The sequence below is a fragment of the Eschrichtius robustus genome, chromosome 5, assembly GCF_028021215.1.
Source record: "Eschrichtius robustus isolate mEscRob2 chromosome 5, mEscRob2.pri, whole genome shotgun sequence".
NCBI classification, from domain to species: Eukaryota; Metazoa; Chordata; class Mammalia; order Artiodactyla; family Eschrichtiidae; genus Eschrichtius; species Eschrichtius robustus.
The window spans coordinates 125,624,760-125,650,611 of NC_090828.1; the positions used below are offsets into that span (position 1 = coordinate 125,624,760).

At 45.6% G+C, this 25,852-nt stretch overlaps 2 protein-coding genes across 2 annotated transcripts in view; one reads left to right on the top strand and one right to left on the bottom strand.

The window, feature by feature from the left end:
- LOC137765498 (large ribosomal subunit protein P1-like) overlaps window positions 1-10,161 on the top strand; it is a 101,909-nt gene extending 91,748 nt beyond the window's left edge. The window contains exons 2-3 of the mRNA XM_068545398.1: window positions 9,833-9,909; window positions 9,984-10,161. Of these exons, the coding sequence (XP_068401499.1) occupies window positions 9,833-9,909; window positions 9,984-10,161 (255 nt within the window). The remainder of the gene's footprint in view (window positions 1-9,832; window positions 9,910-9,983) is intronic.
- GPR39 (G protein-coupled receptor 39) overlaps window positions 1-25,852 on the bottom strand; it is a 237,483-nt gene that overhangs the window by 106,742 nt on the left and 104,889 nt on the right. The window lies entirely within an intron of this gene.

Genomic DNA, 25,852 nt, shown 5'->3' on the forward strand with positions numbered 1-25,852 from the left:
TGATGAATATAGATGCAAAAATCCTCAACAAAATACTAGCAAACAGAACCCAACAACACATCAAAGGATCACACAACATGATCAAGTGGTAATTATCCCAGGGATGCAAAGATTCTTCAATATACGCAAATCAATCAATGTGATACACCATATTAACAAACTGAAGAATAAAAACCGTACGATCATCTCAATAGATGCAGAAAAAGCTTTTGACAAAATTCAACACCCATTTATGATAAAAACTCTCCAAAAAGTGGGCACAGAGGGAACCTACCTCAACATAACAAAGGTCATATATGACAAACCAACAGCAAACATCATTCTCAATGGTGAAAAACTGAAAGCATTTCCTCTAAGATCAGGAACAAGACAAGGATGTCCACTCTTGCCACTATTATTCAGCAGTTTTAGAAGTCCTAGCCACGGCAATCAGAGAAGAAAAAGAAATAAAAAGAATACAAATTGGAAGAGAAGAAGTAAAACTGTCACTGCAGATGACATGATACTATACATAGAAAATCCTAAAGATGCACCAGAAAACTACTAGAGCTAATCAATCAGTGAATTTGGTAAAGTTGCAGGATACAAAATTAATGCAGAGAAATCTCTGGCATTCCTATACACTAACAACAAAAGATCAGAAAGAGAAATTAAGGAAACAATCCCATTCCCCATTGCAACAAAAAGAATGAAATACCTAGGAATAAACCTACCTAAGGAGGTAGAAGACCTGTACTCAGAAAACTTAAAAACACTGATGAAAGAAATCAAAGATGACACAAACAGATGGAGAGATATACCATGTTCTTGAACTGGAAGAATCAACATTGTGAAAATGACTATGCTATCCAAAGCAATCTACAGATTCAATGCAATCCCTATCAAATTACCAATGGCATGATTTACAGAACTAGAAAAAACATCTTAAAATTTGTATGGAGACACAAAAGACCCTGAATAGCCAAATCAATCTTGAGGGGAAAAAACGGAGGTGGAGGAATCAGACTCCCTGACTTCAGACTATACTACAAAGCTACAGTAATCAAGACAGTATGGTACTGGCACAAAAACAGAAATATAGATCAATGGGACAGGATAGAAAGCCCAGAGATAAACTCACGCACCTATGGTCAATTAATCTATGACAAAGGGGCAAGGGTATACAATGGAGAAAAGACAGTCTCTTCAATAAGTAGTGCTGGGAAAACTGGACAGCTACATGTAAAAGAATGAAATTAGAATACTCCCTAACACCGTACACAAAAATAAACTCAAAATGGATTAAGGACCTAAATAAGACCAGACACTATAAAATTCTTAGAGGAAAACATAGGAAGAACACTCTTTGACATAAATCACAGCCAGATCTTTTTTGACCCACCTCCTAGAGTAATGGAAATAAAAACAGAAATAAACAATGGAACCTAATGAAACGTAAAAGCTTTTGCACAGCAAAGGAAACTATAAACAAGATGAAAAGGCAACCCTCAGAATGAGAGAAAGTATTTGCAAACAAATCAACAGACAGGGCTTCCCTGGTGGCGCAGTGGTTGAGAATCTGCCTGCCGATGCAGGGGACATGGGTTCGAGCCCTAGTCTGGGAGGATCCCACATGCCACGGAGCAACTAGGCCCGTGAGCCACAATTACTGAGCCTGCGCGTCTGGAGCCTGTGCTCTGCAACAAGAGAGGCTGCGATAGTGAGAGGCCCGCGCACCACAGTGAGGAGTGGCCCCCGCTTGCCGCAACTAGAGGTAGCCCTCGCACAGAAACGAAGACCCAACACAGCCAAAAATAAATAAATAAATAAAGGAGTTCCTAAAAAACAACAACAACAAAGGATTAATCTCCAAACAGCTCATGTTTGTTATTAAACATGTATTAAACATGTTTGTATTAAAAAAACAAACAACCCAATCAAAAAATGGGCAGAAGGCCTAAACAGACATTTCTCCAAAAAAGACATACAGATGACCAAGAGGCACATGAAAAGCTGCTCAACATCATTAATTATTAGAGTAATGCCAAGTCAAAACGACAATGAGGTATCACCTCACACCAGTTAGAATGGGCATCATCAGAAAATCTACAAACAACAAATGCTGGAGAGGGTGTGGAGAAAAGGGAACCCTCTTGCACTGTTGGTGGGAATGTAAATTGATACAGCCACTATGGAGAACAGTATGGAGGTTCCTTAAAAAACTAAAAATAGAATTACCATATGACCCAGCAGTCCCACTACTGGGCATATACCCAGAGAAAACCATAATTCAAAAAGACACATGCACCCCAATGTTCACTGCAGCACTATTTACAATAGCCAGGTCATGGAAGCAACCTAAATGTCCATTGACAGACGAATGGATAAAGATGTGGTACATATATACAATGGAATATTACTCAGCCATAAAAAGGAACAAAACTGGGTCATTTGTAGAGACACGGATGGACCTAGAGACTGTCATACAGAGTGAAGTAAGTCAGAAAGGGAAAAACGAATATCGTATATTAACGCATATATGTGGAATCTACAAAAATGGTGCAGATGAACCAGTTTGCAAGGCAGAAATAGAGGCACAGATGTAGAGAACAAGCATATGGACACCAAGGGGGGAAAGTGGTGGTGGTGGTGGTGGGATGCAGTGGGAGACTGGGATTGACATATATGCATTAATATGTATAAAATAGATAACTAATAAGAACCTGCTGTATAAAAAATAAATAAATAAAATTTAAAAAAAAAAGAGCGATTCAGAGTCATGGGACCTTTGGTACATCTGGAACAGGTATGTGGATTCCTTCAAATAAGGCAGTGGAGGGGATTAACATGTGTCCACTCCCCACGAGGCTCCATGCTAGCACTTTTCATAGATTATCTCATTTCATCTTCACAAAAGACCTGCCAAGTGGCTATTGTTAGTCTCATATTACAGACCAGGTAACTGAGGCTCAGAGAGGCTAAGAAAATCACCCAGAATAAGATAGCTACTAAGGCTACTCAGGATGGCACTCCCACAGGGGTCATGGTCTGCCCACCTCGAAAGCTATGCCTTTTTTAAATTGCACTAAATTGGCATGAATCCTATTTTCTTCGACTCTGTCCTTTGTATAACAAAAAAGAAGCATTATGAGATACCCCAAAAGGACTTCCTACCGAAACATCGTATTCCACTTATCTCTCATGGTAAGTGAAATTCCCAAATGACTCACTCTTTGGGATTAGGGCCACTGAAGCTCTCTGTTAGGATGACGATGTTTGCTACAATGAAGAGAATTCCAAATTAGAAGTCATGAAATGTTTATTAAGTGTGTATTTTACCCAAGGCACCATCGTAGATGTCGTGACAAACACACAAAACAATTCTGTACCCTCAAGAAGCTTACAAGCTAAATAGCAATTTCAGATCTAAGCAACAGTTCAAAGTGGTAAACAGTTGTCACCAGCCCCCTACAAGGTGAAGTGCCAAATAAATTTTCTACGCAAATGTCTATAGGCCCTCAGACATTATACCCTTAACAGGAATCCTGGCAGCTCAAAAGATGAATGTCACTAAAGTAGTTCCTGTCACCCACCCCGAGGAAATGAGTCTTGGGAAGCCAGAAAGGGCTTTGATGCAGAGGAGCCTCTGTGAGGTTGAACCTGATTAGAACAGAAGGCCTGGAGTAGTCATTAGAATTGACTGTACAAGTTGGGGGCAGTATGTGAAGGGGGAGAATTTGAAAAGTCCCATTTTGCATCTACCTTTGCCACACAGAGTTGTCTGCACAATTATATCCTGTCACTTTAGCTGCCTCAAAAAAAATCTCACGCTAGGTAGGAAGAACATCAAGCCTGGCGTTTGACAGTGTTAGCGTACAAAGGACTGGCTATCTGAACCCCCCGGCCATCCCCAGCCCCACCTGGACCACAGCCTTCTCAGAAACACACATGATGAGGAAAGACCTTGCTTAGAGCCAGTGGTGTGCTGGAGCTGGTGTGTTCCAACTAGAGAGAGTTAGCTGTGAAACATTCAGCAATCTGGTGATAATCGGCCATGGTGGGAGCATTTACACTATGGAAATTGGCAAGTTACACCTCAAAGCTGTATCTTTTTTTTTTTTTTTTTTAATGAATAGTGTCTTTTTCTTTTTTAAAAATTTATTTATTTATTTATTTATGTCTGTGTTGGGCCTTCGTTTCTGCACGAGGGCTTTCTCCAGTTGCGGCGAGCGGGGGCCACTCTTCATCGCGGTGCGCCGGCCTCTCACTATCGCGGCCTCTCTTGTTGCGGAGCACAGGCTCCTGACGCGCAGGCTCAGTAGTTGTGGCTCACGGGCCTAGTTGCTCCGCGGCATGTGGGATCCTCCCAGACCAGGGCTCGAACCCGCATCCCCTGCATTGGCAGGCAGATTCTCAACCACTGCGCCACCAGGGAAGCCCAAAGCTGTGTCGTTTTTGTGCAGAGTCTGCCAGCTCACCATTGCTTAGAGCTGTTCACATACTGTCCTCTCTCTGATTTGTACGTTTACATTAACTCTGTAGCATTCAGCGAGCCTCAAGTTAAGATGATACGCATAATGAATTTCACCATTTGGTATTTAGCTCTAAGAGACCAAGGATGTATTTGCTTTGAAGAAGGTTTTCTTAAGCAGCCACTAGCATCTCTAAACAAATTAGATGAGCGATGGTCAAAGTGTGGCCCTGGAACAGGAGCGTCACAATCACCTGTGAACTCCCGCCACATCCCAGATCTACTGAATCGGGAACTTTAGGGATGCCCCAGCGACTTGTGTTTTAATAAGCCCTCCAGGTGATTGTAACACACACTCAAGTTTGAGACACCAAACTAGAGTACCCTCTCCCCCAATAGTAAAACCAATCTTTGGCTTTTACCATTTATACATTGTATGCACATGTACATGCTCACACCACGTAATAAATTATCAGGTACTATATGTTCTATAGAACATCTGTGTTGCAGTCAGCCTTCAAGATGGCCTCCAGGGTACCTCCCGGTGTTCATGCACTTATTTTGTCCCCTCCCATAGTGAATCATCAGGGGTCTGTGTGTGTGTGACCAGCAGAGTGCTCAGAAATTCTCATGTGTGACTTCAGAAACTAGGTCATTAAAGGTATAGCTTTCTTTGTGTTCTCTTGGTTACTTGCTCTGGGGGGACCCAGCCACCATGCTCTGAGGACAGAAGCCCATAAGTACAGAACAGGGATACCGAGAGCCAGCACCAATGCCAGCCATGTGAGTGATCCCCCCAGAAGTGGACCATCCAGCCCCAGCCAAGTTTTCAGATGACCATAGCCCCAGCAGACACAGGACTGCAATCTCACAAGACACCTGGGCCAAAACCACCCAGCCAAGCAGCCCCTCCTGAATTCCTGACCCATAGAAACTGTGAGAGGCATAGCACTAAGTGTTGGGGTAATTTGTTACACAGCACTAGATAACCAATACACACTGCACTAAAAGTGCTTAAGGGCAGCCACATGGGGAAGGTTTGAATGGTACAAAGTTGTATGAAGCAAGATCTTTTCCAAAAAGAAGCTCACTACTTATGTGGGAGATGAGATACATAAGCACTAAAAATAATTGGGGGTTTTTTAACTTATGACTAAGAGATCACAAGTCTAGAGGGAGAAAATGCACATGCAAACCCTTTGAAAAATGAGTTATGGGGCTTCCCTGGTGGCACAGTGGTTGAGAATCTGCCTGCCAATGCAGGGGACACGGGTTCGAGCCCTGGTCTGGGAAGATCCCACATGCCGCGGAGCAACTGGGCCCGTGAGCCACAACTACTGAGCCTGCGCGTCAGGAGCCTGCGCTCCGCAACAAGAGAGGCCGCGGTAGTGAGAGGCCCACGCACCGCGATGAAGAGTGGCCCCCGCTCGCCGCAACTAGAGAAAGCCCTCGCACAGAAACGAAGACTCAACACAGCCATAAATAAATAAATAAATAAGCCCAAAAGTTAAAAAAAATGAGTTATGCTGCAAAGTCAAGTTTTCCAGCCCCCTTTAAACCCCAGGACAGCATTCTAATCTGTCCCCTTTCTTAATATACTGCATTCTTCCTCAGCTTTTTAAGCAGAGTGAATACAAAGTAATTGCTGTTGATGAGGTAAGGGGTTGTTGTGAACCAGTTATACAGGGCACAAAAGATGTCATTTAGCTGTCAGTGCAGACAACCGGGGGGGACCCAGGGCTGCATGTCAGTGACTGCCTTCAGCATGCTAGGAGGCTAACAGACAACACCATTTTCTGGTTTCTAGAAGTCTTTGTAAATCCCCTCATTCATTCTTCACCACAAACTCATGATTGTCACATCGTCCTAATGAGAAAACTGCAGCTTGCAGCAGATAAGTGGGGTCACCTAACTAATAAGTGACAGAGCCGTGAACTATCTGACTCAGAGCCCAAGCATGTGGCCTTCAAGGAACTCTCACTGGCTTCAGAAAGGTCTTTGGTGTCAGCTTGTGTAACATAGTATTTTAAGGCAACACAGGTTCGTTGTATAAAATCCCAAAGGTACAAAACTCAGGGTTGGGAGACTGGGATTGACATATACACACTACTCTATGTAATTCCTGATATCATTGAGCTGCTGAATCAAAGCCAAAGCTTCCTACATCCAGACTTCATGTTATGTCAGAAAAAATGAACCTATATTCATTCAAGCAATTGTGGTTAGGTTTTTTGTTTCATGCAGCCAAAAGCATTCCTAAATAATACTGATGGCAATATATTACAACCACCAAACTTATAATAACAGAACAGGCAGTCGGTGCTCTTCCTCTACATAAAATAGAGGAAACTGCTACAGTAGCTCATTTAATGCTTCAATAAAGCCACCTTCCTAAAATTACACTTGATAAAATCTAGGATAAATGCTGGAAAAGTTCACCCAAACAATCCAGCTTAATCAGCATTATAAAAATATTCTGGATGGAAATGCAGCTTGGTATAATAATGGAATGATCACTACATGAATCAGAAACCATCAACTGAAGCTCTAAGAACTACTAATGCTATCTTAAGCAAGTCACTACTCTTCTCATTTTTCATCTATACAATGAAGAAGTTAAACTGGGTAACCCTGGGGTCCCCTTCAGATTTGATATTCTGTGTAAATTGTGAACTGAAATAAATTATCTTTAAAAAGTCACAAACTTCTTCTGTGGCCTCCTCATTTGCTGGCTGCTTTCCAGCTGCAATAGCTGACCTTCTAACGCCTTGCATCAGTCTGAAAGGACAAATACACCTGCATTTGTCATAAATACCTCCAGTCTTTTCAAAGCACTTTGGGACAAAGGTGGAGGCAGTTCATACCATGCAACACAGAGTCCAAATGTTTTTTTTCCAGAAGGAAGGTGCCTCCCGTGGTACAGTGCTGTTTGTCAGTATCCAAAGACTGAGGCCTGCCATCTTCCAAAATGGCTGGACCATGGACGAACTGACTGAACTTTTCCCTATCTTCACCCATTGCATGTTAGCTAGTTATCCATTTTCTTTTTTTCAAAATTAGCAGGATTTTCTTGTGCTTTTGCCCCTGATCTTTCACTAAGGTAAGACTAAACTCTCTACAGTAGATGGCTCTCTCAGTACTTCACCCCATTATGCTGCTTGCATATTCATTATTGTCCAAGCTACAGTGTTATTTTTCCATGATTTAGCTTGTTTTGTGCTGTGTGGTGAATTCTGAACGAGGCAACCAGGCTGAATAATTCGGTGGGCTTTCAGGAGGATACCCTGATGTCCTTGTATCTCCCTCACCAGCTCACACAGACCCATTCACATGCCCAAGGCCTGTCAAAACCCCAGTGCAGAGATGCAGGAGGGCTGGGGAATCAGAAAGCAAAAGGGTACCTCCTGATCTCAGGAGCCTACAGTCAAGCGTCTACAGATACGTGCAGTGAACACTGTACTACAGGGTTATAAGGCAGCACAGAAGTATGTGCATGGCACCGTAAGCCCTGAGGAGGGCTACTTAACTGAATGCAGGGGGGGAGGGGAGATTCAGGGCAGCCCTCCCCCTAACAGAAGCCCACATGTGGTGAGTTTGGATAGGATAGGCTGGCGGGTGTGCTCAAAGAGGGACGGCTGCTGATTTTTCTAACCCCACTTCCCCACCCTTGCCCCTCTTCTCTCCGTTCTCTCCACTTTCCTACCTGCTCTCACTTCCTCAACAGTCTTGGCTCGTGTGGGGAAAGCTGGCATTCTGTAGATGCCACCAGCCAAACAGGCGGCCCTGCTCCCACCAGGCTATCTGACGCCACACCTGGGGCCCACCTCGAACCTTCTCGAACCAGGTGCTTGGTGAAGGAGCCCAGAGGCATCTTCTTACAGCCAAAGGGATTTGTGTTCATAAAATCTGTTTTTGGATTGTTTTACAACACTGTGGAAGCTGGAAACATGGGATCCAAACAACCAAGGCGTCACAGTGCCTTGGCAGTTTCCAAATGAACAGAGTGATGGAGGGGTATTGTGGGACTTTCCAGAAGGGCTGGGAAGAGGCTTGGAGTCAAGAAAGGGCAAGTACAGAGACTGTGGCCAGCAGGCGTGGGGCTGGTGGGAGCCCATCAGGGAACTCGCACGTTGTCCTTGATGCTAGTAGCCCTTTAGAGCCGTGGGTCTCTCCCACAGGAACAAGGAAAATGGGGGACCACAGATAAAAACCTTCCGAATGATTAAGGGCTGGTGAATAAGGAAAAGAGGAGAAAGGGAAGCCGAGGGCTTGGTGGTTAATGCCAGTCCTCCTGGGATGCGACGCGCTCTCAGAGAGGGGGCCCCCTCCCCTTCAGTGTTAACAGGATAAGACAGAGAGGGTTTCTCTGAGTACCTGGAATCTCAAGAAGACTTCCTGATGGTGAGTGCTGTTAATGTTCAGATTCTGGGGAGGTGATGTCTCCCCCCTCTCTGAAGGACTTTGAAAGAAAGACCCTAACCCTACCCCTAACCTGGATGGTGTACAGTGGTCCAGCTCAGAGGGAAGGCAGCTAAATGGATGCTTGGGTTCCTTCCAGGCTTCAGATGCTCTATTTCTACCACGTGGTGTCTGTCTGGAAGAAGCTGCATGGCCTCTAATTCCATCATAAAACCAAGGGTATGTTAAATATATGTTCACTGTAAAACTCCAACCACTCTACTAGTACAAACAATTTCCACCTTCCTTCCCTTTTAAACTTAGAAACCAGAATTCTAATTTATTAAAGACAGGGATATAAATCAAGCAGGATAACTCATTTGGGTCATTTAACATTAGACAATCCCCCCCCCCCACCGCCGACCCTCTTAGGAAGTAAACTGACCAACTTGCTTTATTTTTTAACTTGTAAAAATATTTGATACTATAAACATTTTCAAACATATGGAAAAATAGAGGGGACAGCATAACAAACCCCCAAATACTCATCACCCTGATTCAAAATTAACATGTCTAACAAAATTAGCAATAATTCCTTGCTAGTCATGTCATCACTTGGCTAGTTCACAGCTTGCTGAAATCAGCCTCCAGACAAGGACCTGCATTGTATTCGATTACATTTGGTGGTTACGTCTCTGAGGTCTTATGCCTTTACTGTCGCGGTGACGTGTAGAACGCCTTACATTCTGAATTTGTCAGCTTGCCTCTTTGCGGTGTCATCTTATTTGTTCCTCTGCTCCCTGCATTTCTAGTAAATGCAGCTTGACTAAATTCAGGTTCAACTTTATTTTGTCAAGAATATTCCCGTCCCTTGCCCCAGCTGCGGCTAAGGTGCTCGGTCCTTCCAAGGCCGCGAAGGCCGCGGTGGGGTGAGGCCCTCACTTCATCCAGCGACTAGCATCGTGCCCAGCAGCCCCTGCTTAGCACTCACCCGCCTCCATCTCGGAGCTGGCCTGCATCTACTCGGCCCTCACCCTGCACGACGATGAGGTGATGGTCACGGAGGATAAAATCAATGCCCTCATTAAAGCAGCCGGTGCGAACGTTGAACCTTTCCAGCCAGGCTATTTGCAAAGGCTTTGGCCAATGTCAGCATCGGGAGCCTCATCTGCAACATGGGGGCAGGTGGAGCTGCCCCAGCAGGAGGTCCTGCCCCTTCTACCACTGCTGCCCCAGCTGAGGAGAAGAAAGTAGAAGCAAACAGAGAAGAAGCTGAAGAGTGTGATGATGACATGGGCTTTGGTCTTTTTTGACTAAACCTCTCTGGTAACATGTTGAATGAAAAGCTGAGGTCTTTGCTGGAAAAAAAAAAAAAAAAAGAAAGAAAAATTCCTTAGGTGGTATTGAGTGGTTTGTATCTTAGGGGTCCACGATGACTGGTAGTTCCTCTCTCAGTGGCGCTATCGTTAATGAGTGAGTTCGGGATGTGCCAGCCTGACCCCTCCCATGTAAACATCCTCAGCAACCTCTAACTCATGGTTTCATCCACTGATGATCATTGCCTGAACCAATTATTTCACCAGGGATTGAAAAATGGGGATTTTCTATCGTTTTTTGATATTTATGTTCACCTTGCCTCCTTACATATTTTAGGTTCAATGAAGAAGAAATGATACAAAAATATGCATACGTGGATGTGGATTCTGATACAGGAATGAAGAAACACCTCTCCACTGAAACTAGAGATCTTGATTTGGAAGACAGTGTCAGGAACAAAGGTAGAGACGAAAAGAGTCTGAAATGGGAAACAGGAAGAGCGTTCTTAGATTGGCAGCCATGAGTCTTGGGACCAGGCAGGTTTGCACACTCTGGGCAACCGTCATCCTAGCTATAACCTAAGCCCAGAGAAGCATCTGGCCTTACGGGAGCTGAAAATAGAACATATAGAATCAAGAATGGAAAAAAAAGAGGGAAAGAAGGAGGCATTTCACTTCTGAGTGAAGTCTGGAGACCCCAGGGCATCACTGCAGTTAATAGAATTCAAATCCACATGCTTCTGACAGCCCCACTGGGCAACAGGCATGGGTGAGACTCTAGTAATGGAGGCCTGAATGACCTCCCTGACTCCACTCGCTGGGGGCAGTGATGGGCCACTGCCGGCATCTGCAAGCAGCCCCTCACATAGGCTGGCGGGGAAGCCCAGTGGGGACACCACCTGCCATCAGTGTCCATGGGGAGGGGCTAACGCTCAGAGCACAAGCCTGGTGCGCACCTGCTGCAGCCTCCCTCCTCCGCCTCTCTGCTCCTGAACGCCACCTTCCTTATTTCTCCTTCCAGGGAAACACGATCATCCTCATTTGTTCTGTTCCCTACACAAGCCCACCTGGAGAGCAAATTGATACCATGCTTGCTTACACAATCATCACCCTCTTAGCAGCTGCTTCTGGAGGACCAGGAGGATGGTATGGATAAGTTGTTCCAGCTGCCACTGTGCAGTAATTAGAACTTCCTGCTTATAAAATGTAATTCTGATCACACGACCACTCCGAGTCAGGAAGGAAGGAAAGGCGGGAGAGGGGCAACCTCTAAAGGAAGCAACAATGTTCTGCAGGGGCCTCTCTGTTCAGCTCAGGAGGTTAAAAGGCAAGGGCAAAGGATGGAAAGAGAGACACGCAAGTCAGGACGAATTTTTTAAATATGTGCAGGTCGTGTAGGAATCGTCGCACCCAGAGAAAGACCCCCAATTCACAGAGGTTTATGAGTGATAAAGAAGACAACAGAAGAAGGTTTTTAAATGATATCTGGAGCAAACAGAACAAAGGGAGAGACTCACTGATTGGACGAAGTGTGACAAAATTAATAGGGAACACAAAACGGAGTGTTAAAATTCCAACTGGGCTTTTATCTCTCCTAGCAATGAGTCTGCAAATTGGACAGTGTAAAGCTAGTGTCCCAGAAGACAACTGAAGTCCTCATCAAGCCAGGAGATAGTAGGAAACCATCAATCTATGGCAATGAGATAGGGTGTCGGATCAGCAAAATTACATTTGGGATGTGGAGGAATATTCCAGAAAAACTTCAGAGAATCTCTTAGTAGCTCCCCCGGGCTCTTGGAGAAGGCAGGAGACAGGAGTTGAGCAAATACCCTAGTTCCAGAAATAGGGGAAGGCTGATTTCCAGAAACTTAGGCAGTTCATCTTGACCTAAGTCCTCCTTAAAAGTGTAAAATGGACTGTTAAACAGGTTGTTTGTGAGCATCACAGAAAGACACAACCTGATCTCGTGGCATCAACGTGAATTAACTAAAAAGAAGTCATGTTCTGGACCATTTGTTAATGAGAGCCTCAGGGCAAGTACCTTAGAAAGTCACTGTGAAGCTCTTACTTAAGGAAACTGTCCACAGTTAGAGTGAGATGATGAAACCTCCAGGTGGGGATTTGGTCTTGTTGCTTTTCAGTTATGTTAAATAGTAACATAGACAATGGGACTCTTAAGGAAACCTCCTTCTATGCATGGGAAGGCAAAGCCTGGTAGACACACAGTCTTAATGAACAGAGCAAACCTCCACTGAATGGCTACCCTGTACAGGCTCCAGATGTGACATGCTCTGGGCACCAAAGATGAAGACCTTGTCCTGAATCAAAGATCTCACTGTCTGATACTACAAAGCTACAGTAATCAAAACAGCATGGTAGGCGGAGATCATCTCAGTGCTTTGTGACCACCTAGAGGGGTAGGATAGGGAGGATGGGAGGGAGATATATGTATATGTATAGCTGATTCACTTTGTTGTAAAGCAGAAACTAACACACCATTGTAAAGCAATTATACTCCAATAAAGATGTTAAAAATAAATAAATACTTAAAAAAAAACAAAACAGCATGGTAATGGCACAAAAACAGACATATGGATCAATGGAACAGAATAGAGAGCCCAGAAATAAACCCACACACACTTACAGTCAATTAACCTTCAACAAAGGAAGCAAGAATATACAATGGAAAAAAGACAGTCTCTCCAGCAAATGGCGTTGGGAAAGTTGGGCAGCTGCATGTAAATCAATGAAGCTAGAACACACCCTCACACCATACACAAAAATAAACTCAAAATGGCTTAAAGACTTAAATGTAAGACATGACACCATAAAAATCCTAGAAGAGAACATAGATAAAACATTCTCTGACAAAACTTGTACCAATGTTTTCTTATGTCAGTCTCCCAAGGCAATAGAAATAAAAGCAAAAATAAACAAGTGGGACCTAATCAACCTTACAAGCTTTTGTACAGCAAAGGAAACCATAAACAAAATGAAAAGACAACCTACAGACTGGGAGAAAATATTTGCAAATGATACGACCGACAAGGGCTTAATTTCCAAAATATACAAACGGCTCATACAACTCAACAACAACAACAACAACAAAACAAACAACTGAATCAAAAACTGGGCAGAAGACCTAAGCAGACATTTCTCCAAAGAAGACATACAGATGACCAATAGGTACATGAAAAGATGCTCAACATTGCCAATTACTAGAGAAATGCAAGTCAGAATGGGCATCATTAAAAAGTCTACAAATAACAAATGCTGGAGAGGGTGTGGAGAAAAGGGAACCCTCCTACACTGTTGGTGGGAATGTAAGCTGGCACAGCCACTATAGAAAACAGCATGGAGGTTCCTCAAAAAACTAAAATAGAGTTTCCATATGATCCAGCAATCCCACTCCTAGACATATATCCAGACAAAACTATAATTCAAAAAGATACCTGCACCCCTATGTTCATAGCAGCACTACTCACAATAGCCAAGACATAGCACCCTAGTCTGGGGGATCAGAGAAAGCTTCCCTGAGTAATGTGTGTTGAGAAATGAGAAGGTATAGGCAAGTGGGGACTTTGAAAGACACGTAGGCATGGGAATTAGGCTGCATAATGATAGCAGTAGTAGCAATGACAATAACAACAAAATCCAAAAGTCACTGCTATGCCTTGGGGACTGACTCTATGTTCTGCTAAACACTACCTACCTCTATTTGGCCCTCACGCTCTCTATTTTGCAATTGAGGAAACTGAGACTCAGCAAGGTTGAGTAATACATGCAAGGCCACACAGCTGCTAAATTGAGGAGCTGACATGTAGCAAGAGTGTAAGAAGACAGAAGACTTACATTTGCTGGCTTAGCAGAATTAAATGCCTTGCACTTGACTATTTTCTAAACAACACACTTACAAACACATATTTATTCACTAAGTCTATCCATTAAACATCTAATCCAGGGCACTATTCTGAGCTCAGAGAAGATGGTCTAACTCCCAAGGCAGATGGACCTTTAGCTAAATTTACAGCCAATTATGGCTGGGAGCCAATAGCATTTCTTCCTATGGAAAGATAGGTACGTGCTCCATCAGAATATTATTTAATGGCAAGACCCCAAGTGGAATGTTCTAGAAGACCTTTAGCAATGGTGCACTGCATGTTATTTAAACTAAAAACAACACTGTGAAAAATTGCACTTCAGTACAAGCCACAGAGAACACGCCGAAGAGAATTGGCCGCATGAAAAGGAGACATGATGATTGAAATATTTTCCAGACTATTACATCCTGGAAGGGTTTAAACAGAGAGAAGAAAGACAGGGAAGGGGAGGAGAATGATTTAGGGTGTTTCATTTAAGAACAACAGGATTAAATTAACCTTGTGGGGTGGGGGGTGGTAACAGCAGAGGGTGGTGGAGAGAAATACTATGCAAGATGTGAGAAGCTTCCCAAAGGAGAAGTATGCTGGGCTGCAGAATTTTCCAGCCCAGCAAAACAGGCAAAGCCATCTACAATTAAAGTCATTTACAAGCAAACCTGACAAATTGCTGAGAAAATATAATACAGGCTGAGTCCTGGTTTTAGGAATAGACAAACTAATGTCCCTAAATTGGGAAAAACTGACTATTCCTTGAGATTTGTTTTCTTGCATTTTGTCAGTCTCATTTCCTCAACTTTAAAACGAATATCGACAAGTAAGTTCCCCAACTTAGTGTAGGGTGTCATTGCGATTATAGTTCTAATAAAATTTCAACCCAGAGAAGAGCTGAAATACACATTTTTAAATGTCTATTAACTGAACTATTATATTAATAAAGGCGACTTCTTAATCCTAGTTTACTTATAATTTTCAGTCAGGCTGCAGAAATTCTAAATTACACAGAGCAGCCAAAAGATGAAAAGAAAACTTGCAGAATTAAAACCCAGCAGACCTAAACATTTATTGACTTCTCAGCATACTGAGAAAAATCAAAGGTTTGCTTGTGGGGGAAAAGGTGGGCGTGACAGGCCCAGCTTTGCCAGCTCTGGAAATTATCTATAAACAGCCTCAACCATCCTCACTGCTTAGCTATTTTCAGAGCCAACACCCAGCTCCTGGTACACACACCAGAATCACTGTTTGTGCATTGCTGCCCCCTGCTGGACATATGGAACTCATTTTGTCCAGGGCCCAAGGAAATGCCATTTGTAAATTTCAGTTACTTTTCAATTCCCTTCCTCCCATCCGCCCACCTGCAATAAGCACTCTCCCGGAGGGCTCTGTTAGGAGACAATCCATCTGAGCTAATGGGCAAACGTCCCTTATGATGCAATTAGTGGGATTCCTCCTACTGTGACCCCAGTGACCCTCCATCAGCGTGGCTCACCGGAAGCAGTGGAAAATATGAAACACACCGTCTTGCTGCTCCAAGGACCGCTTTATGAAAATATTCTGTTGAATTAAAATTAATTCAAGCCCTAGTGGTTTTTCTTCTCAGAGGATCCAGGGTCAGCCAAAATGTCAGCCAGCCCCTCCCTCCCTCCCTTCGTTTGATATTTATATATGATGCCTCCCTCTTAGTGGAGAGGCTGCTGCATCCCCGGAAACCAACCCATCTCAAATACCTCTAAAGATGCAGGTTCTGCCCAAGCTCCAGAGCCCCCTGAGCTGCCAACAGACCAACATGCTAATGTCCACTGAGGCCTGCTGGGGCTGGTCTGGGTCTTCATTTTTATAGCCAGGCTCCTGGAAAGCGGCATGCTTTGGAAAGAGTGGAGGGAAGGAAGAAAAGGAATTTCAGTTGGGCTGACTACATCTTCATTGTACTGGGTGGTAGGAATCCAAGGGTTGATAAGCTATCTGCCGCTCTTAGTGAACACAGCGGTCAGTTCTCAGCGTCTTATCCACGTCAACCGTGCTGGCCAAGTCTCAAGTCTCAGTCTTAACAAAACCCCTTCCAGCAGCCCCTCCCATTGTGTTTGTCCCTCTGGGTTTCTCTGCCCCACCCCATATGCCCAGTTATAACCCTTGGCCTGTGTGCCCTGGGGTGGGAGGCCTCTTGCTATAAAGCAGTGGTTCTCAAAATTCACTGGGAACTCGTCACAAATGCAAACTCCTGGGCCCCAGCCCAGGCCTAATGATTTAGAAACTCTGGGTTGGGGCTCAGCAATCTACATTTCACAAGCCCTCTGGGAGATTCTGATGCTCACTCAAGCTCGAGAACTGGCTACCAACGTCTTCCATCTTTCTCCACGCACCTACTCCCAGCCAAACCTGACTCGTGGCTGTGACTTGTTAATGCTGATGGGGGAAAAATGTAAAAAGTCTGATCAACTGTTCTTGAGCCCATTATTGATGCTGACGGCCTATTCATCCTCGGAAGCCTTGATGATTGGGAAACCTCTTGGGAGAGCTTCCCATAATCCTCAAGACTCCGACCAGGAAAACGGATCATTCCCTCTCCCCTGTGTGAGCCCTCCGTACTGGGCGCCTACAGTCATCACAGAGCGCCACTGCCCCTTGTCACGCAGAGTGTAGTCCTGGACCAGCCTCATCTGCATCCCCTGCAACCTTATTAGAAATGCAAGATCCCAGGCCTTATCCCAGACCTGCTGATCTGAATCTGCCGTCTTCTTGTTTTACAGGGTGGGGGTGGGGAAACGGAGGCTCAGAAAGGTTAAAGAATTTGCCAAGGTCACATGACAGCCAACTGGTGGATTTGGGATTAGGACCCAAGATTGCCTGTGTGCATCTGGCCCTGTAGATTTTCTTTTCTACCACATTCCCTCTCTCATTCATTTCACTGTGCCGTCTTTTCTTCTATCAAATAGTAATAGTAGCAGTCACAGTGAACATTTATGATTTCCTTTGTTCCAGGCATTGCTCTTGGTGCTTTGCACGTACGGTCACACTGAATCTCCCAATCTACCCTATAAGGAAGATATTCCTATGTCTCTGCTTTGCTGATGAAGACACCGAAGCCCAGAGGACAGGAAAACAAACAAAAACAGAAACCCTGTCCAATCGCTCTGCCTCCTTCACAGATGGCTGTGCAATCAACGAGATTAAAAGTTCAAGCCCTCCACCCGCACCCCACCCCAAATCACCCTGCCCACCCCTGCCTCGTCATCTTCAGGGGTTACCCACACACCTGCTCCTTCCCCTCCCCCTGGGTTTTCAGTCCGCACAACTGGCTCAACTGCATCCTTTTCCTTAGCTTTTCATCGACATTGAATGCTGTCACCGATGAAGGAAGAGAGACACTGGTGTGGATAAGAGAAAACCATGGAATATCCAAAATGTGTTTCTTCTGCCCTATAAATATGGGATATGATTTAAATTTTCCAAAAGGTCTATTCTCCCAAGTCTGGCTCAGGTTCCTTAAAGAAGCCCATGTTTCCTGAGTTGACCCCAGTTCACAGAGGGAAAGGGGCGTCCAGGAGAGGCTGAGAGACAGGGCAGCCAGGGCAGGATGGTCACCCCAGAGATGCCACCAAGCAGATAATCACAGGGCGCCCTGGGCGCTGGCTACCCGCGCAGGAGCACTGCCAGTTAAAGTGAGCCCCTGGTTTTATAGGGATTCTTTTCTTTTCGAAGGCAGCTCACCTGGAGGAAAGAATCCAGCCTCAACTCAATTTCAATTTCACGCAGCACTCCGGAGTGAAAGGATGTGGGACCCTACTCACTGGTCAGCCAGGAAACTGGCAGCTCTCAGTGGGCGTTTCGCAGCTTCACAGCGGTGGCCGCGAGATTGCCTTCAATAGCGCACCTGCAGGGGTGGGCAGCCCAGGCGGCCAGACCAGGGCTGTTTCGACACAACACGCTGAAATCAAAATGCTCCTTGGCTGGTTTCTCCCCACGTGGCAGACGGGGGTCTTCCGCAGGAGTCGGGTGGGGACCGTGCGGGAAGGAGGAGAAGTGGAAGAGCCGGTAGGAGTCAGGCCAGAGGGACCCCTCCCTGCCCCTGTGAGATGGGGATGGCAGATCTTCTCCATCCTGACCCCCCTCCTCCCCTTTAATTCTCCAGGGCCTTGGGGCTCATGCTGCCTTCCTGTTCCTACAACAAACTCTCTGGCAGCCCTTGCTATCAGGTTTAGCAGGCCTTAATACTGAATTCTAACTTTCATATTTTACAGTGGAAGTAAAAGATTTCTGCACGTTAAAGGAATTTTCACCACCTTGAGAATGGGGGTGCAAGGAAGAAGGGCGGGGGATGGTGGTACCAGAAGTGTGAGGGATGGGTGTGGAGAGGATGTAGGTGAGGCGTAGGGACATGGAATTTCTTGGTCTTCCTAACAACATTTCCTTTTTCTCTGCCCAAATATATGTCAAGAGAAAGAATCTTCTTTGGGCTTTTCTGCACCCCACGTTTCCTCCATCATCACTCTTTGGACTGGAATTACAGATTCCTCCACTTAGGCACCTGATCTGCCTGGAAGCCTCCTGTGCCAACTGCAGTTTTCCAAAAGTGGTCCAGCGTCTCCCATCCCACATGCTCACCACCACACGCTCCTGCCACACCCCATAAGAAGGGGGGTCTCTTTTCCTCCCCCCATGAATCTGAGCAGGCCCAGTGACCACTTCGATGGACAGAATAAAATAGATGTTCCAGCCAGTACAGCTAAGTTCACGTGCATCAGCGAGGAACCACCTAGCCAAGCACCCCCCAAATTCCTGACCCACAAAACTGTGAGCAAAATAAAACGGCTGCCTTAAGCTACTACTTGGGTGTGGGGCAAGTTTATTAAACAGCACTAAGTAATCAGAACAACTCTTCTGCCCCCAAATAGCACGTTATTTGAAAACCCTCTATTAGTCAACCCTCTGGGTTGAAGCACAAAGCACCCTTGCTAAAGTGTAAATGGCGTCTAGAGAGAGAAGACCCAGAGCCTATACCACCCATTCATACCTGAGCACCATTAGTTCAGGACTTTAGGACCTAGTAGGGCTCAGAGAAAACGGGACATTCTCCCTACACACCACAATATGGGGAGGCAGGGGCGAAAACCCAGAGTGTGTGGGTACTGAGTGGGGGGAGCAGCCTGGGGTATTGACCCCCGGAGGCTGGTACAGCCCTCCGATAAGGCCCAGAGCATCTTGCAGACAGCGTGAGCCCCCTTTCTTTTGAGTCTACGCTGTGTTTCTAACACCAAAAAAAATACACTTCTGCAATGAGTAAAGGATCACTCTGGGCTTCAGCTGCAGGTTGGGCTGGACCCTGTGTGCACTTCAAAGACGCTCACGTGGAAGAAAACCATTTTCCTGGGAGCCTGTAGGACTAGGAACTTGCTGGGGGCGGGGCGGACAGGGGGAGGACCCCCCCCGCTGGGGTCTGTACGGGTCCACAAATCCTGGCTAAAACCCTGGGGGCCAAATGTGGTTAGGAATTCAGAATTGCCCAGATTTTAGAAAAGTGATACAGTACATCTACTGTGTGCTACAAAACATCCCCTGCAGATTCCAGGAAAGAATCCTGTAACCACACACGTACACACACACACACATTTCTACAGCAAAAGGCATGAATTTTTGCAGTTTGATAAATGCCATAAATAGCCTCCTATCAGGTTAGTCCAGGTTTTTACTGCCAAATAAGTTATGGTAAATTTCCAGTTTTCAGAACTTTTGGGGTCTGGAATCATGGACCTGTTTGGTTCATATTTGCTCAGGTTTTCTACCAAGGCCATGTGTCAAGATATCACTGAAGAGGTCTTTTCCAAGCCAGATGCTGTGAGATGTTAGATGTCTGCTTTCTTGGAGTGTTTATCTCAGAGGTTCCTGGGGAGCACACCCCCTCCCCCATAAACCTGCCATCAGCCCTCCCCATCTGGCTGCCCGTCAGACAATGAATGAACATTTTAGACTGAATCCCCATTTTACAGATGAGGACACTGAGTCTGTCAAAGATGCCACATTTAGTTGATGGCCAAGCTGAGCCTTCAACCCTGTGCTCTGAATTAATCCTGTGCTCTAAACACAGGGATTTAGAAGTTAGCTCCAGCTGAGGGTGAGAATGGGGAGAGCTGGGGGAGTGTGAGAGACGTGGGGAAAATCCGGGGATTGTACAGGAGGGGTGGCATTTGACTGGTGCTTGAAGGGCAAGTAGGGTTTGAGCAAGCACAGGATGCGACAGCTGATGGGAGGATGGCAGGGCTGGGCGTTCCAGCCAGGGTCCCCCATAGACAAATGCAGGGAGGCAGGGGAGCACCAGCTTCTACTGTGAATTCCCAGGGGTCCAGTTAGGCTTAAGTCCAGTTAGGTTGTATGAAGGTGACTTGCAGAAGCAAATGCCCTAAAGGTGTTCTGAAGGAAGGAGGGGAAAGGAGGCTTTATCTGTAAATGATTTCTTCACTAAAAAAAAGAAAAGATTTAAAAATGTGACATATTGACATGTGTCACTTTTGAGTACACACGACACTATTGTCTGTGCTTTCTATAGCTTTAAAATTTATTTTAAAAGAAATCCAATCAGTGTCACTAGATTTTGGAGGCTCTTGTGCTCCAGGCTAAAGACTTGGCATTTATTCTGTGGGTGCCTTGTGAAGGGGCCATCTTGACTGGGAGCATGACCCGGTCGAAGCTGTACCTTGGGACAAAGATTCTGACCGCAGCATCCTGCAGCACCAGACTAGAGCAGAGGGAGCGTGCAGACACGGAGACCAGCCACAGCAGCTACCTACAAGCTGCATCCAACAGAGGAAATGAGAAGACACACCCACCGAGAGGAGCTGGCCAACAACGAAGTGCAGGATGGAGCTCGCCCAACTCCTGGCAGATGAAAGTCAGAGGCAGCCAGATGCAGGGAGGGGCCCTCACTCTGCAGAGCAATGCCCCACTGCTGGGCTAGAAGGTGGGCACCAGTGTCCTGAGCTTACCCATGAGAATCTAACAGGGACAGGCAGGTGGGTGACCCCTGATTAACACATCATGGAAAGCCTCATTCCAGGAGGGATGGATTGATAAGGATAAGAGCAGCTTGAGCTGGATAGTTACCAGGGAAACCGAAGCCCCTCTCGGCATCCTTCTTCACAGGTGTTCTGGCCAGAGCCCAGCTACCCTTACAAAGATCGCAGTGTTCTCTACAGCGGTAGAGCTCAAAGTTGAGCAGGCCATCAGAAGCGCCTGGAGGAGACACAGACATAGAGAACAAACGAATGGATACCAAGGGGAAAAGGGGGGTGGGGAGTGGGATGAACTGGGAGATTGGGATTGACATATATACACTATTGATACTATGTATAGAATAGGTAACTAATGAGAATCTACTGTGTAGCACAGGGAACTCTACTCAGTGCTCTGTGGTGACCTGAACGGCAAGGAAATCCAAAACAGAGGGGATGTATGTATACGTATAGCTGACTCACTTTGCTGTACCGTAGAAACTAACACAGCACTGTGAAGCAACTATACTCCAATAAAAATTAATTTTAAAAAACATCACCTGGAGGGCGGTTTAAGATCCAGGTTAATGGGCTTCACCTCCACAGTTTCTGATGCAGCAGGTGGAGCGGGGGGAGGGCAAGGGGCAACAACCTGCATTTCTCGAAAGTTCCCAGGGGATGCTGGTGCTGCCTGCTAGAGTCACTGTTTGAGAATCACAGCTCCAAAACCTCTAAGCACGGTCTGAACTCCTCCCTCAGGTCACAGGCACTCAACATGCCTCATTTAAGCTTCACAAAGCCCACGGAAAGCAGCCCACAATTCATAGAGGAGAAGAGTAAAGATTAAAGGTGCTAAATAAATTACCTAAGGTCACACAAGTAGTGGGCAGCAAGTCTAGTATTGGGCTGCTCTTTTTTTTCTACATGACTTGTTCCCAAAAGCTGGCCCTCAATGATGGCTGATCGAATGTCACAGGTCCAAGCTGAATTGAACAAAATGTGAGTTTTTCTTTATGTGAACCATCTGAACTCAACTGAATGGACTTTTCCTTTCCTTAGCTATAGAAGTCCATTTATATTTTAGGGAGTTAAAATACTGTTATCGAACGATGGTGACAAGAGATGGTCTTTTTCTTTCACTTTGTCCCTTTTTAAATCTCCTTACTTGGCAAAATAAATAGGGGAAGACCTAATTTCAGTCCCTTCTCTTTTTAAAAAACATTTCTGGTCTGTGAAACTCCTGGCAACAATGCTCTGCCACGCTGTCTCCGGGCACCGAAGGGGCACCTGCATCTTACAGAGTAAGGATGGCTCAGAGTGACCTGTCTCATGGGCACGTGGTGGCAGAGCCATGTGTGTGTGCCCTTGAGGCCAATCCTCTACCTACTAGCCCTATCACAAGTTCTTCAGAGGGCCCTGCCCCTTACGGAGGCTGGATCTCCTTTCCCCAGGGCTGCCGGAAGCCACGGGCACAGGGCCAGAGGGGGTGTGAAGAGGCCTTTCTCCCCAGCATTCTGACTTGGCACCTACCAGGTAGTCCTCGGGCATTAAGGAAGGTCCGGGTCAATTCAACTTCTTGCTATTTGCATTTATTTCTATTCTTAGATGGTTGTCGGGATCAAGGGGGAATGGGTTGGTGTCCCAACGTGGAAGCCCCTGAATCAGACAAAGGAAAGCTCTGTTTCCTGTCCCTAATGCCATATAAGTAAGCGGTGGCTTCCACCCACACCAGAAGGCAGTGCGGTGCAGGGTGTTGGCAGGCGGGCTCTGGTGTCACCTGCCTGGGGCCACGTCTTGCTCTCCCAGTATTGGTGGTGTGACCTTAGGCAGGCTACCCAATGTCTCTCTCTGGCTTAGTCCCTCATCCATTAAATCAGGGTAACAGTACCTGCCTCAGGGGGTAGCTGTAAAGAGTCAATGTGTTAGTATACTTAAAGCAACTAAGAACAATCACTGTCATACAGAGTACATTTGGATGTTGTGTTGATTACAACTCAGTTGTTCAGAATCATTTATGGATGCCCACCACCCTCTCAGAGGGCTCTGGGGAGACAGAGATGGAGAGGGCAAAGTTGCTCCTCTCCAGAACCTCCGCTGGACAATTAAATGAGTGATCTCGTTATAGAGGAAGAACTATGTTTGCAGAAGCCCAGGCTAACGTGGGAGCCGGAAGGATGGGCACAGCGAGAGGTGGGGACATGTGTGTTGACCATTTACATCACAGTGCAGAGCTGACCGGAAGGCTACTGATGGCCTCCAATGGGACAGGGCCTCTAAATCCCACCACGTGCTAGGCCAAGAGAAGGTTCTGGAAGTATCAGAATTGCACTCCACATTCTCAGCCACATTTACACCAGCAACTACTAACTTGGCACAAAGGGAAGGACAGGAAAGGCCATAAATATTCTCGGCTCAAATTTTTTAATGACTGAACAATTTCAGTAACTCTTCAATGTTCATAATTACTTGAGGGAGGGAAGAACCCTTTGATCCATTAGAGACACATACGAAAGAGGAAATCCCATCACATGAATGAAGGCACAGTACATTAAAAATGCAAATTAAGAATTAAGGAACAACACAATGGAATTCTGCCAATTTTTAAAAGAATTGCTGTACAAATTGCTAATCAGTATCCAGTGTCACAGTGGCTAATTTGTTCAATAAGAGCAAAAAAAGATAAAGGTCCCAGAGATGGTGATGAGGCAGCCAGCTTGGTGAAATCAATTGTGTACAGAATGTCGGAAAGGCCTTGACCCTCTGGGAGATGCTTCCAAACATCCACCTGGGAAATTGAGCTCAGGGTTTTTATATTGGATCTGGAGGCCTGCAGGTGCACGAGACCACCTCTGTGGTGTGATGAGGCCCCTTTCCTCACACGGCGTACATTCTAGTGGTGGACACAGCCAACAGACGAGTAAATAAATAAATAAGAAGGTAACTCCAGAGAGAGTTAAGTGCTATGAGGAAGATAGGATGCACCTCACACGAAGACGCTGGAAAGCCAGAGCACTAAGGCCAGTTACCACCCAATATCCACTTGTTCCTTCTTTATTAACAGCAGGAACAAGCTGTTAATATTCTTAGCTGACACAAGTCCCTATCTCTGGCCCCATCCTCTGGAGCTCCCCGCATCAGAGACTGGCAGAGATATGCACACGCCATGAAGGTGGGCTCTAAGAGCCTGGGTCCAGGACACTTGACCATCCACGCCCTGCTAAAAACGCTTCATTGGATCCCACTGCCATCAAGATGGAGATTAAACTCCTGCGCTCTCAGGCCTCACCTCCATCCCCATCCCCTCCACTCCGTTCCTAAATGTACATTCTTGGTGGGGTCCCCAGACATCATCACGTTGAACCAAAGCAATCCACTTTCACTGCCATGTGTTGTCTGTGTAGGGCAGGCGTTGGGCAGATGACTCAGCCCCATCACCTGTCCCCTCTTGAGGGGGGCCCAGCTGACCCTCCCCCAGAGCTGGCATCATGCCTCATCTGCCAGTAGAGAGAAAAGGCCCAGAAAACTCTGCCTCACAGGACAGGTCCAGTCCATCAGCAGACCCCCACTGAACACCCACTGTGCACCAGGCAGGCACTAAGCGTGCACATGGGATTCAAAAACGAGCGAGATGACACTCCTGGAAAAGACAAGATTCTAATTTGAAAAGACACATGCACCCCAATGTTCATAGCAACACTATATACAATAGCCAAGACATGGAAGCAACCTAAGTGTCTATCGACAGGTGAATGCATAAAGAAGATGTGGTACACATATACAATGGAATATTATACAGCCATAAAAAAGAATGAAATAATGCCATTTGCAGCAACATGGATGGACCTAGAGATTATCATACTAAGTGAAGTAAGTCAGAGAAAGACAAATATCATATGATATCACGTATATATGGAATCTAAAAAATATGATACAAATAAACTTATATACAAAACAGAAACAGACCCACAGACAAGAAAACAACCTTATGGTTACCAAAGGGGAAAGGGAAGGAGGGATAAATTAGGAGTTTGGGATTAACGTACACACTACTATATATAAAGTAGATAAACAACAAGGACCTTCTGTATAGCACAGGGAACTCTACTCAATATTCTGTAATAACCTATATGGGGAAAGAATCTGAAAAAGAATAGATATATGTATATGCATAATTGAATCGCTTTGCTGTACACCTTTAACTAACACACCATTATAAATCAACTCTACTTCAAAATTAAATAAATAAATAATTTTTAAAAACAAGGGGGAAAAAAAAACGAGTGAGGCAAGGTCTTGTTTGCATGGAAGATGGTGGCCAAACAGGCATCATGACTGAGGTGGGTACAACTTGCTGAGGGTATAAAGCAGTAAAGAACACAGGCATTTCACCTGCCTGGAGTGGGGTGAGGGAAGCTTGGACAGCTTCCTGGAGGAGGTGTAGCCTAAGCAGAGTCCTATAAAGGAGGTGGACTAAAATTCTTGGTGGAGAAGCCTGAGGAGGGACATGGGAGCCGCAGAGATGCAGGGGCATAAACTAAAAGTGAGAGGGAGGCAAGCAGGGAGGGAAAGAGAGAGGAAGGGCAGTTAGCTGGGGCCGGATCATACGATGGCCTGTATACCACTGCCAAGGAATACGTAGTCTCTCACCCAAGGGCAATGGGGAGGCAGCCACGCCATTTGTCTAAAATGCAAGTGGGAGCCCATTGCATTTTAGACAAATGGGCTCCCACTTGCATTTTAGACAAATCTCCCTGAAGGCTGTGTGGTGGATGATTTGAGGAGGAGACGTGGCTGGACACGGGGAGACCAGTCGGGACTCTGGCAGCT